General features: G+C 40.3%; 1 protein-coding gene across 1 annotated transcript in view; it reads right to left on the reverse strand.

The window, feature by feature from the left end:
• Positions 1–494: 494 nt before the first annotated feature.
• Atl1 (atlastin GTPase 1) overlaps positions 495–14265 on the reverse strand; it is a 61504-nt gene continuing 47733 nt past the window's right edge. Inside the window, exons 9-14 of the mRNA XM_038337123.1 lie at positions 9077–9204; positions 8115–8171; positions 7610–7681; positions 4888–5319; positions 4190–4204; positions 495–1225 (exon numbers count right to left, since the gene is read on the reverse strand). Coding sequence (XP_038193051.1) covers positions 1115–1225; positions 4190–4204; positions 4888–5319; positions 7610–7681; positions 8115–8171; positions 9077–9204 — 815 coding nt within the window. The 3' untranslated portion in view covers positions 495–1114. The remainder of the gene's footprint in view (positions 1226–4189; positions 4205–4887; positions 5320–7609; positions 7682–8114; positions 8172–9076; positions 9205–14265) is intronic.

Here is a 14265-nt window from a genome sequence, read left to right on the forward strand (position 1 = left end):
GAGTCGCCTCCCACCTCGTTTTTTTATTTTCCTCTAAGGGGTTTGGTTTACTTAATAAAACTCCATAAAGATTTCAGTCATTAGAAATTATATCCTCATTGGTGAACATGACCTGGAAGGATGCTGCAGGCAGCATCACAGTTAAAGGCTGGCCTGAGCTGCACGGCAGAACTGTGTCTAAAAAATACAAAACAATAAGTAAACTTTTTTTTTTAAACCAAGTCACTGGAAAGAACCTAACACAATTAGCTCATGTTTCTTAAGTTCAAAATGGTATCAGAAATAGTGTATGGTCATGCCATCCTAAACACCTACACTTCTCATGAAGTGGTATCAGAAAGAAAATGCATCTTGAATTAAAGTGGGGAGAGCCCTTCAAGCCACATCAGCACCCCCAGATAGTTCTAGAGTCAGTAAGCATTTGTTTTACTGTTAGGAACCAGAGTAAAGTTTAATAGTTGACATATTAAAAGAATAAGCCTATGAAGAATACATTTCTGATGTTCCAAATGAAAAAATAGACAGTGCCGTGAGACTCAAACACATACAAAACAATTTTTGTGCATTTTGATCAAGAGATTTACATTCTATATTAAGTCATAAATATAAAAGAAACCATGTAGTTTTTGGTAAAGCAACTTTTAAGCTCTTAAATATATTTCAAGATAAGAGCCTCTGGTATGTATAAGATTATATAGATTAAATCAAGCCTGCTGAGTTATGCTGTACTTGAACAAATAGCTATGCAAAATAACTAAAATTTTCTATAGAAATTAAATGAGCATATCCAAACCTGGAGTGCTATCACACAATACTTAATTATAACCCAGTAGTAGAACTTAGTAAAGTCAAGCAAAACACATCTACTGTCCTCAGATTTACAAATACCTGAAATGATAACAGCATATTTTAAGAAAAAAAATCAGGAAACTGCACATATTAACAAATAACCATGCATACATACATCTGCTTATCAGTCACTGGAGTAAAGAATCGAACCGTCGGAGTCCTCGGGTGTGTGGCTTTCGCTCTGCTCGAAAGGAAGCACTTTGAATGTTTGCATGGAAACAGACTTTGATAGCTAAGTGGCAAGTGGTCATGCACTGAAATCGACTTAGATTCTCTTCTTTTCCGGTTGCTCAGTGGGCTCTGACTTTGGTGCAGGAAAAGCTTGGTGATACAGGTGTCTGTGGGTTGCTGCTGCACTGTAGAGCTTGTAGAGAGCCTGGGAGGTAAGAATCGGGGTTGCAAAACAGTGAGCACAAGGTATAACTTCCCCCCTACCCCCACAGTACTATATAAAATTCAGCTTTTTTGTATATGGTGTGTATGTATGTGTATATGTGCGCAGGTATGGCTGGAGGCCAGAAGTTGTTGGGTGTCTTCCTCTATCGCTCTCCACATTGTATACGAGTCAGGGTCTTTCAGCAGTTTGGTCAGTCTAGCCAGCAAGCTTGCCCAGAGAATTCCATCTCTACCTTCTAAGCATAGGGATTATAGGTGGGCCACCACATCCACCTGGCATTTAAAGTGGTTATTGGAGACTTGAACTTAGGTCCTTACCCTTGGGTGGCAAATGATTTACCCACTGAGCCATCTTCTCAGTCCTGAACTGATATTCTTTATATCATCCTCTATTAAACACAGACCTAGTGGGGGCTGGAGAGATGGCTCAGCAGGTTAAAGCACTGGTTGATCTTCCAGAGGACTTGGGTTCAAGTCCCAGTATCTACTTGGTGGTTCACAACTACCTGTAACTCCAGTCCCAAGGGACCTGACGCCCTCTTCTGGCCTCCACTGGTTACTGCATGCACATTGTATACAGACTTCCATGCAGCTGAAACACTCACACTGACCAATAACTAATATCTTAAAATGTATTTTCAGTTCCCTGGCATGTGTAACTGGTTGAAATTCCCAAGTTTTTACTCTAGGACTGCACTTTATCTTAAACATCTCTTAGCATACTGTCTCCCAGCCCAATTGTTTTCCATGTCTCAGGGACGTGTGGACATCTCATTGTGAATGTTGCCAGTTTTACACAACTTAGACCTGGAATTTCCGTTGTGAATCTGTTTTTTGGAATGGGCTGCTTTTCTATTCTTTGTGTGCCGGGTCAGCTGAAGAGGTATTGTTCCTTCCCCAAGCTGGGCTCCCCTGTTTACTCCTTTACTCCAGAGACTGATAAGCAGATGTATGTATGCATGGTTATTTGTTCATATGTGCAGTTTCCTGATTTTTGTCTTTAAATATGCTGTTATCTCAGTTGTTTGTAAATCTGAGGTCAGTAGATGTGTTTTTGCTGGACTTTACTAAGTTCTACTGGGTTATAATTAAATACTATATGGTATCACTCCAGGTTTGGATATGTTCATTTAATTGGGATACATGTTCTGCTGTATTTCCTGCTGCACAGAACCTTGTTCAGAAACGCCACTTCAAAAATCCTTTCCTCACTGAACTGACCTTCCCTGGTTATTCCTTGTATTATTTTAATGAATCAAAAGAATGTTAGGGTTTTTCTTGATTGGGTTTCACTATATAATCCACATTAGCTTCAAATTTATTATCCTCCTCTCCCACCCCGCTGAGTGTTAGGATTATGGACATATGTCACCGCACCCAGCAATCATATTTTTCCTGTTGCACATTTTTGGGTAGTCTAAGAATCAGTTTTTCCTCTTAGCTAGGGTGTAAGAGCTATCCCTCTGACTGTGACAAACTGAACACTCAATTCTGACTCACTCACTCTTGAGTCTGTAGTTTTTTAATATTTTTAAGAACTGGGTAAAAGCTTAATTTAGCTATTCAAGAAGTTTTTCATTTGTGATTCTATATAGCTGTTTTCTTTTTAAAAAGATTTATTAATGTATCTTATGTATATGATGCTTTGTTTTCATGTATCAGAAATGTCATAAATATCATATGTATCATAAATATCAGAAGAGGGCACTGGATCCCATGAAGTACAGTTACAGACAATTGTGACCTGCTATGTGGGTGCTGGGAATTAAACTCAGGACCTCTGGAAGAGCAGCCCCTGCTCTTAGCCACTGAACCATCTCTCTGGCCCCTATAGCTAGCCCATCCTTGTTCTGACACGTTTTGCTCCAGGTATATTTATTCCAGTTCTCTTCAAGTATTAGGTTCCCCCACCCAAGGTTTTATATACAAAATTGAAATCTGTTTTGTCTAGTGAGTTTAGTTTGCTTTTTACATAAAGTATCTGTTAATTAACTTTAAAATATTAAATGTTCCACTGGGATTTGATTAAAGGGCATAATTCACTCATATAGTCAAACAGAAATTGAGGAATTACTTAAGATTAGCTTTGAAAAAAATAACAGTTCTGTAGACATCATTTTTCTTAGTGTAATCGTTTCTGGAAACAGCTTCTTATCCATGCATACGTGGAAAGGAGAAAGGAATGCTGGTTCACAGGCCAGGTTTGAGATGTGCAAAGAAAGCATGGATGCCTCCTGTTATGGAACCTTCTTAAAGTAGTCTGAGTAGCTGTCAGCTCAAAGCCAAAGGTGGCAGCTGCATCTAAAACGCCCTCTGTGGTGGCATTACTCAGATTGCAGATGGCTTCACCGCAGAAAAGCAAAGGACACGGTGAGGTGATGATCAGTCTTCATGTTCAACTGCATGGGTTTTGGAATCCCTATGGAAACATCTCTGGGTATTTCTATGAAGTTGTTTCTAGAAGGATTAACTGGGAAGAGAAGACCCATCCTCCGTGTGGGCAAGATGATCTATCCCATGGGCTCTAGTACCAGAGGGAATAAAAAAGATGCTGAGCCCCTGCATCCACCCCTCTCTGCCTCCTGCCTGCAGCTGCCTCCTGCTTCTGCCACCATGCCTTCTCTGCTGCCATCTCTTCTTAAACTGAGCCAACTAAACCTTTGCTCCTGCATGTTTCCTCTTGTCCAGTGTTTGACCACAATGGGGAAATTAAATATGCAATATTAGAGCTTAAAACATGAAATTTTCTACATTGGAACTAAATCAAGTACTCTTTAATGACACTTCTATGCAAATTAAGTACAACATAATATTTGGGATATGTTAAACATTCATACAAACATTTTAGAGAAGTATTTTCAAAGATATTCTATAATATCTAGTCAGTTATAAAGTAGGAATATCACATTTACAAATATGTTTTAATTAAAAAATGTTAACTTACCTCATTTGTGCTTCCCTGTGGCAGAGGCAATTTTAAAAGAAAGAAAAGTATTATATCTTGCTTAATAACAATTTTCTACTTCATTTGCAATACCAATTGTGAGTACTTAAAGTAGTCTAAGTAGCTGTCAGCTCAAAGCCAAAGACTCATGAAGATTTTTCAGTTTAGATTCCGCATTTTATCAAAATATTTTAAAGAACCCAATTCTGTATTTCCAATAGATTTTAACATTGTGTTCTAACAGGATTTTGAGGTTTACACAGATAACCTGTCTTTAGCCTTGAGAGACTTTGAGATAATGAGCAGCTGGGGCCCCAGAGGCGCTGCATTCATTCCATGTGCTCTTACCAGTTTATTTCAGCTTGATTGAAGGCACACAGCTCAGTAGTTATCATTCTATTGTGGAGTACAGAGAAGTGTGCTCTTCATGCTGGGGCTGGGGCTGTGCTACTGTTAGCTACAAATGTTCAAATGTTCAAAGGCTTAAAGTGTAGAAATGTTATGGAGACCTTTAATATGTTTTAAACACTGAAAAGTCTACTAAACAGTTCTGTAGTTAGTTGTTCATATCGTGCTGTGTTGTGAAGTTTTAAAGAATGGGCCCAACTCATCTTCTCTTGTGTATTTCTGATATTGAATGAAACACTAATTACACAATGTGTGCAAAATTATCTGAGGAAAATGAAAAGAACTCTTACCTGGTCCCACAAGGCTGCAGCTACCTGGTCGATTACAGCACCCAGCTCTCGGTACTCTCCAGAGTAGCGGATGTACGCCCAGGTGCACAGGGTGATGAGGGTCAGTCCCATGATCATGTTGCACAGACTGGCTATGATGTCCAGCCCAATGAACCCAGTCACACCAGCAATCACATACGTGATAAAGATGACAACGAACAGTGTGGCTGGCGTGCGAGCTGCATGGAAGATATTTTTGCTGTCATTGTGCTTGATATACTGGATGTAAAGTTCATCTATCTCACTCTCCAGCTGCTGCAGGTACCGCCGGCTGAACTCCTCGCCACCCATCTTCTTCACCCCTCGGAATAACTTCACAGATTCCTCTTTCAGCTGCAGGTGCTTGCTCTGCAGGTCGTTAGGGGCCAGAAATGGTTTGTCACCACCACAAATCTGTCAGAGAGAGAAGTGTTTGTTTATGTATCAGGGAGTAAATGATCAACCGTACCCAAAATTTTCACTAGTAGGTGACTTTCTTAGAGCACACCGGCATGCTGCGTAGGAATGATGAATTCAGTGATAGACTGCATTCCCATCCCCTAGTGACACTGCATGGTAAAGACAGTGTGAGCGACCTGCAGCCACATAGACAGGTACATGCCCTAGAGATCTGTCATAGTCAATGACTGTTTACCACACTGTATGTCCATCGCTACTTTAGAGTCCATTTCTACTGATAAGTTCACTGTAATACAGTATTCTGTTATACTAACTACAGTCTCATACCTCTTGCGTTTATGTTTTTGATTGTATCAGGAAGACAAGTTGAGTGAGTGACCTAAAACATTAGTTTATCTAAGTACACAGTGATGTTTGCATGACAAGATTACTTGATGCATTTCTCAAAATACAATCTGTCAAGCGCCAGAAAGAAGGCTGCGTATGTGTTGCTGGTTCAAACAGCCCCGTATCCATGAGGCATGACTATGAAAGGTGGCGGGAAGAATGGCTTATATAGGGGTTTTTATTGTTGTTTTGCTTTGTTTGGGGTTGTTTGTTGTTTTTGTTGTTTTGCTTTTCAAGACAGTGTTTCTCTCTGTAGCCCATGAACTCACTGTGTAGACCAGGCTGGCCTCGAACTCAGAGTTCCACCTGCCTCTGCCTTCCAAGTGCTAGGATTAAAGATGTGTGTCACCACCACCCAACTAATAAAATCATTCTTAATCTTATTCTGTCTGTCTATCTCTACTCACTATTGTAGCACTGGCACGGAACGTGCTCTGTAGACAGGTTAACCTCAAATTCACAGTGATCCACCTACTTCTGTGTCCTGAGTGCTGGGGTTAAAGGTGTACAACCATGCCCAGCTCCTCTCTTTTAAGATTCAGCAAATAGTATTTATGACTTAGCCAAGTTCTTTAAGATAAAAAAGACATGACCCAACATAATTGCCAACTGTTTGTTCACAGAATGAAGACAAAGCTGAGAAAACTGGTTATATCGTACTTCTTCTAGAAGTCAAATTATATTGAAGTAATTTTGACCAATGAAGTTTAATTTAAAATAAGAATCAGTACTATAAAACTCTCAAACAATGAGGTATATTTTCCTTAGCAGTTTCACAGTTTCTTTTGAACGGAGGTAACTGGATGTTTTCTTAGAGTAAGAAGAAGTACACAGTATGTTCTTGAACTACATTTTCAAGCTTTTAGAAAGTTAGAAGGTAAGCTGGGGAGATGGCTCAGTGGGTAGGAGTAATTGCATATGCAAGGATGATGACCTGAGCTCAAATCCCAATACCACATGAAACAGCAGGGCATAGCTGCACAGACCCATACTCCAGGCAATGGAGGGGTGGAGACAGGAAGGTCCTATAAGCTCACTGGCCAGCCAGCTTAGCTTCTGGTTCCCTGTGAGACCCTCTCTTAAAGGAGTAAGGTAGGGAGCACTAGAAGAAAGAACTTAACAGCTTCCACTGGCCTTCATGTGCATGTGTGCACCTCCCAAGCCCCCCCCCCATGCACATACAAAGTTACAAAGCAATTTTCAGCTACCCATGTCAATTTTCACTATAGTTTTAATATTGATAATACATCTAATTTCCTTTATACACCATATTTCTCTTGATTGTTAAGAGTCCATCAATTTTAGATGTAACTTTGATCTTACAACATTTTTTTAGGGGAAAATGATACTTCTTATGTTAGTTGAAACTAAATTGAGGAAATATTCTACATAAAAATATTGGTTCCTGAGGCTTGGCTTTTTTTACAAGTTCTAAGAGAAATAATAGACTGCAGAATTAAATATGCACAGCAGAGAGTAGTAGTATGTGTTATTTTTAGCCACTAAATCTTCCACTGGGATGTTCTGGCCAAATAAAACATGAATAAGAATATTTTGTTAGTAGAAAACTAATTTTTAAATGCCTTTAAAACTGCACTGTGTGTAACTTTTTCTTTTGAAACATGGTCTCATTTCACTGTACCCCAGGCTAGGATTAAACTCCTCACACAGGCCAGGTTGTCTTCACTTTCATGGCTATTCTTCCGCCTCAACTTCCAAGCCCACTATGTAATGTTCTGTTTGTAAAGTACCTTAGGAACACAGGACATGTGATGCGTGCATACTGAGCTAAGTGACATTAAAGTCATCTCTTTGCATATGCACACGATGTGATGTGACATTAGAAAATGGGTTCTAAGAAGAAATACTGTTTATTGTTTAAATCCTGAATTCTTACCTCCTCCATCTTCTTGTTGTACGTGTCCTTGGCGGTCGCGACAGCTGCTAAATTGTTAGCTTCTGCCGTGGCCTTGGGACAAAACACAATTTAATGTAAAGTGGAGTCATCTGTATCAGAGCATCACATGCAAGAAATGCTCCAGGGCCATCCATCAAGGAACCCGGAGTGTTTCTACTACATGTTCAAATCATTATTACCAACCTCTTAAGATGTACACAGCCTAGATTTGTACTCAATAAGCCATAATGTTACAATGAATGTCCATTTGTATGACTTTCTTAAAAGTATACTAGTCTCATATGACAGCGGCGGGAGCCAGGACAGGGTGAGTGAGTTCCTAAACAGACTCAGTACAAAGAGGGAAAGTCTTCGGTACAAAGTGGATCTCCACCCAAGTAAAGCTGTTGTATGGTGTGGAACGTTCAGATGGACACATGGGTAGGGTAGGCAAGTGATCTTCAGGTGATGCTCTGAAACCTCATTACTCCTGATGGATACGCACCTGTAGCATGGACTTGGGATGCGGTAACTCTTCACCTTGATAGATCTTTATGTATGCCTGAAGCAAAACAAAGAAAAAGGGTCGAGCATTTCATCCAACGTTTCTTATGTTAACTTGAATTTTAGGGTCTTGACAATTAAAAAAGATATTTTCAGGAAATATTATTTCTTTCTTTCTTTTTTTTTTCTTTAATGCTCTTTCCATACACAGCCATATGCCAATGCTGCCCTTCAGAAAGGTTCAATGCATCTCCCTTAAAAGCTTTCTCAGATCCCTCTGCTGGAGTGGCCTCCCTTTCCTGTGAGTCTGTGTCCTGCTTTTATCATAGGCTGCATGGACCCGATCTGCACAGGGATCATGAATCCAAACAGTACGCTTATCTACAGGGTTAGACTAGAAATTCAAATACATCCATTGTTGAAATGAAGGAAAAAAGATCACACAAAAAGGCATTTTAGATGTTAAAATATCAATTTTAAAAGCTAACATTTAATCTTGAAGCACTTGACAAATCAGGTTAATTTCTTCGTTAAATATTTATGTTGGCAAAGGGCATTAGGTGGTATTAAAGTTAAGAGGTAAATACAGATTTAAAGTAATTCTACTAAAATTGCCTTTGGTGCAGAGAGCAGTTTGGAAGAATTCTTTTTCAGGAAGAGAATATAGTTGCTTTTGGATAATCTTAAAGGTGAAATTCAGTATGGGGGGGGGGGGGGGCTCTGGGAAGCACTCCGATAAAGGTTTGTTCAACTCTTTGATACATTTTTATTTCAAAGTATAGTTCCCTCAAGTTAAAAACAAATGGTAAATTTACTACCAAGAAGATTTTATTTCCTCCTTCTCTAGGTGTGTCATGGTTTTTCAAAGCCTTTTCATGGGCGCCTTGTCCATTCACCCCACAGAGTTTCTATGTGGAGGATGCATACCCCAGGGCACAAGAGGCATAGAAACGAGAGGGATACCTTGAAGTACTCCAGCAGACCTCGGCAGGTGATTTTATTCCCATTGATCTCTTTAATATCTAGTCTTTCAGGACTAAGGAGCCACGGAATCAGGATTTTCAAGTTTTTGATGAATTCGTCATCTATTTCTACAATTGAAAGCAAATTCACCATTATTTTAAAAACCCAGTCCAATCCTCATGTCGCAGAATGAAACCTCCATTTCCCTGGCCCCAGTGGAAAATGGCGCCACTGGCTTTCCTGTAACTTAGCAACTCTGAAGACTTTACGGGGTGTGGTTTTTCTTGATGCGCGTCCACTCTTGGCGCCCTTATTGCCACTCGTGTGTCGTGTACCTATGAAGGATCCTTAACATTAAATGTTCAACATTTTATAGCCTTTTTTATTTTTTTGAAATAGGATTTCTCTGTGTAGCCCAGGCTGGCCCGGAACTCACTTCTGCAGATCATGTTGGCTTAAAACTCAAGAGATTCACCTGCCTCTGCCTCCCAAGTGCTCGGATTAAAGGCGTACACCTCCAACTCCCAGTGTTACAGCCTATTTATCTAAGTATTTCATGTAGTCTGAGACCTTTGGGTCTTATGTTTATGTGTAGAGGCTCAAAAATGGGGAAGCTGGGTGTGGTGGTGCACACCTATAGTTCCAAATACTTGTGTAGCTGACTCAGGATCATTTGAGCCCAGTCAATCAGGTCCACCTTGGTTACCAACAAGACCATGACCTGTCCTAGGGCCTCACTATGTAGGTCTCTGATTTGCAGGGATGCTCTCATCTCTGCCTCCTGCATGCTCGTTACAGAAGTGTGCGACTACATCAATATAAATTTCTAAGTAATGATTACTACAATATTATTAATACTAGATTGTATCAGTTTTTAAATGTGTATATAATAACGTGTTCTTTAAAAATCACTTTAATACACACACACATACACACACACACACACACACACACACACACACTTCTATCCAAACTTTTTCTTATGAAATTGGAATGGAATGAAAATAGACCTAGGTCCACTACACCAGAAAGGTAACTATTACTAAAGCAATCAACACATTTGGGCATAATGTGCTCTGAAGATAGTGCTAGACATCTCTGCCTTCCTTAAGACCACTGCAAACCATTCTAACTATGGGTCCAGAAAATAACAACATAGTAATAATAGACAATATTATTTGACCACAGTAAATCCAGTCTGGAACATGGTTAGATAAGTTCAGATCTGTCTCCAGAGCATCCTGTGAGTGTCCAGTGGGTATGGACGTGGACAAACACTCAAGGTGATGCTGTAGTTCCATCATCTCTTCAATACGTTCTGCTTCAAGACTGCAAAAACTTCTTGGGAATCCAGGGCCTGGGCCAACATGGTAGTTACCTTAGTTACCAAATACACACTCCATACAATGTATGCTTTATAAGTAACTCTACAGAGTAGGACCAGTAGTATATGATTTGGAGTATAAACTAACAAAGGACGGTAACTTCTCAAGATTACCTCCCAAGTCATTAGAAATACCTTTTTCTTTTTAAGAAAGAATTGTCTTGATTGGCATTAGACTCTAATAACTGCTGCTAAGGAAGCTGCCCCACAGTATGTTGTGGTTACCTGACTGCTCTATACAACTACTTGCTGATTAGGAGACTCTCTACTGTGCTAGCAGAGGTATTCAACTTAGTAAAAGCTAATTGAATGTGCTGTAAATGAACACGACAACACTTTTGACCTCTGGGGTCCAGTGTAGGACATTCCTTCATTAGTAGCAATTAAATTAATCATATATTTTTAAAGAACACTGAAAATACTGTTATTTGTGGGGTTATTAAAGATGGCAATAATTGCAATTCTTTGTAGGACAATTATTAGTGTTGATTATGAACTAGAAAATTATTTCTGCCTGTGAAATAGCACATGAGAACCTCCTACAAAAGCCCACAGACATATCTTTGCTAGAGAGAACCACTCTCGTGCCAGCTCTCTGAAGAGTACCATGGCTAGCCCATGAGGGATCCAGGGTAAAGTCATCGAATTATAAGATTCAGGGTTTGCATGTTTGTGGCTGTTCTATCCATAATAGCCAGAAACTGGAAATTCAGCCATTTAAAAAAAAGAAATCATGAAATTTGTAGATAAATAGATGGAATTAGAAAAACTCATCCTGAGTAGTGTAGCACAGACCCAGAAAGAGAAATGTGGTATAGATTTGCTTATGTATTGATATTAGCTGTTAGGTCAATGACAACCTAGCTACCATCCATAGAACCACAGAGGTTAGGGTCAGAGTAAGGTGTTGGGGAAACAAACAGATCTCCCTAGGAAAGGGAAAGAGAATAGATGGTTACAGATGAGAGCGAGAGTAGACTGGAGGGCCAAGTGGGGAGGGGGGTATGGGAAGAAACAGCTAGAATTAAGGGCCATCTGAAAGGTAGTATGGGAACCTAATACAAGAGAAGCTTCCTAAAATATACACATATATGAAGGAGATCTAAATGAAATTGCCAAACAATGGGAGAGACAGAACCCCAAATGTACATCTCTCATCGCCAAATGACATTTCCAGTACTGTGCTGTGGGACAATGATTCGTACCCTGTCAATTGTATGTTAATAAAACACTGATTGGCCAGTAGCCAGGCAGGAAGTATAGGCGGGACAACCAAATAGGAAGTAGAGGCTGGTCAAGAGAACAGGAGAATTCTGGGAAGAAGAAAGTCTTGGTCTGCAGTCCTGACCCAGCCACAGAAGAAGCAAGATGTGACTGCCTCGCCAAATAAGGTACTGAGCCACGTGGCTAACATAGGCAAGAATAATGGGCTAATATAAGTTATAAGAGTTAATAAGAAGTCTGAGTTACTAGGCTAATCAGTTTATAACTAATGTAGACCTCTGTGTGATTTCTTTGGGACTTAAAGACTGCAGGAACTGGGCAGGACAAAAACTCAGACAACAGTACTGACTATGTTACATCAAACTGAGTTGATGGACAAAGAGGTCCCATGAGAACCCCTAAACAACTCAGGCTGTTGCCTAGGGTAGCTCTCCACAAGCTGACATCAAGGCCACACTGCTGAAGACAACACCTGCACAACACATTGAACATGAAGTCAAGCTGGCCTCCATAGAGCCTTCACCCCTACCTATTAGCATCTAGTAGGAAGGTACTCTCTCACGCTGCTAACCCTGCCACAAACCCTTTAATCTACAATGGTGTCCTGACTGCAAGATATGCCAGTGCACTTCTGGAACGAAGTTTGTAGGGGTAACCAACCAACATCTGATTTGCCAAAGTCCCATTCCAAGGCATAGAACCATACCTGACACTGCTTGGGTGACCAAGAACCTAAGACTAGATACCCCAGAGACCTAGGGAAAAACCAAATACTACAGTTCTTAAAAAAAGAACAGCCTGAAAATGACTCCTAATGACACTTGCTCAGTCATCAGAGAAGCTTCCTCCACCAGCGGATGAGAAGAGCAGCAGAGCCAGAGTAGGAAACCTTGGCACACTCTGCCCTAAATAGGCTGTCTGCATCAAATCCCTCCCCTCTGAGCTCAGGAATACTTGAAGAGGCAGAAAGAATATAAGGTGATGGAGGACACCAAGAAAATAAGGCCCTGGAAATCAATATGACCGATGCACATAAGAACTCAGAGACTGAGGCAGCATGCACAGGGCCTGCAGGGTCCACAGCAGATGGGGTCCCAGAGATGATAAGAGAAGTGGACAAAGCTCTATTCCTAAGCCAGAAGCTCTCTTTAAATGAAAATCTGATTTCCTCCAAGGGAGTCTCCTCCTAAGGGAGGCTGCGTGCCCAGCAGTGGATGCCAACAGAAATGACCTCAGTGGCAGCTTTGACGGGTCCTTGTCTCATAATGTCATGTCAGTGCTCTTTTTTAAAACAATTATTTTTTCTTTTAATTATATATTTTTCTTCTCTCTTTTAACTATATTACAACATTCCCAAGTGGGTAAATGTGCGAGTCTTTCCTGTGCCTTCTCCTTAGCTCTTTTCCTTCTATTTGTCTTGTCCAATTCTGATGTGTTAGTTTTTGCATTATCTTTTTTATTATCATCCCATAGAAGCCTGTTTATTTTTAATGAAAGACAGAAAGGGAGTGGATCTTGATGGGAGGGGAGGTGGGGATGAGTTGGGAGGAGCAGGGGGAGGGGAAACCAAAAATCAGGATATTATGGGAGAAAAAAATTATTTTTAATAAAAGAAAAAAGATTCAATGTTGGATGAAAAAATGCTGTAGATAACAGATTTTCAAAATTGCCAAAGTAGACACTGAGAAAAAGTAGAACATTTCTGTACACAAGGTAGATTTAGCAGAAGTCCTATAAGGTATACAAACCTCATTAAAATGGAACTTTCAGGGCAACTAAAACCAGTTTCGTTTCTCTTTCTCCTGGGCAAGCTACTCTGCAAACTTGGAGCTGGCAGGTGGTTGTAGTTAACTGCATAGGCCAATGTCTATGTGGACATATAGATACGACTGGATGGGGAACAAATAATCACAAAATAGCCCTGTATATCTGTGTAATTTTCCTAACCCTTCCTAAGCTGGGGCACTGGATGGGCTGCAGCTGCTGGCTACTGTAAGGGACCAGGCCAGCGGCCTCTTCTTCATAAGGAACTTTTATTCAGCATCCCACCCCGTTTATGGCTCCCAGTTCCAGAGAAGAAAGACAGGCTTTATGGAAGCCTGCTCTTTGTGTAACTTTTTCAAGACACACTGAAGTCCTTAGTCATTTCATAATAGAGAAGGCCATGCGTCCTCTAGTGGGTTAGGGTTCAGAAACAACAGGGAGACCACAGGCTCCTGGCACCCGCGTTTGTGTCGTGTGCCCCTGCCATCTGCTGCTGTAAGAGCAGAGAAAACAGGATTCTTGGTGTAGAAAAGCAAGGCCAGTAGCTGAGGAATTTAGAATCCTGGTTATATCAACTGCCAGTGTTAAAGATAAGGTGTCAGATAATTCCATGGACACAAGGGAAAATACTTTTGCTGATCAATTCTGCTGTAGTTTCTAAAATGTTGTCATTTTTAAAATGCAATTTAAAATCCCTTTGACAACAATTGTCTGAAAACAGTAATGTCACTGTCTCACCCCTGGCATAATGTTAAAATAAAAAAGCCATAAGAAGTTAGACAAGAAAGTGTGTGTTTCATGGTATGTTCAATGGTGG

The sequence above is a fragment of the Arvicola amphibius genome, chromosome 7, assembly GCF_903992535.2.
Source record: "Arvicola amphibius chromosome 7, mArvAmp1.2, whole genome shotgun sequence".
Lineage (NCBI taxonomy): Eukaryota > Metazoa > Chordata > Mammalia > Rodentia > Cricetidae > Arvicola > Arvicola amphibius.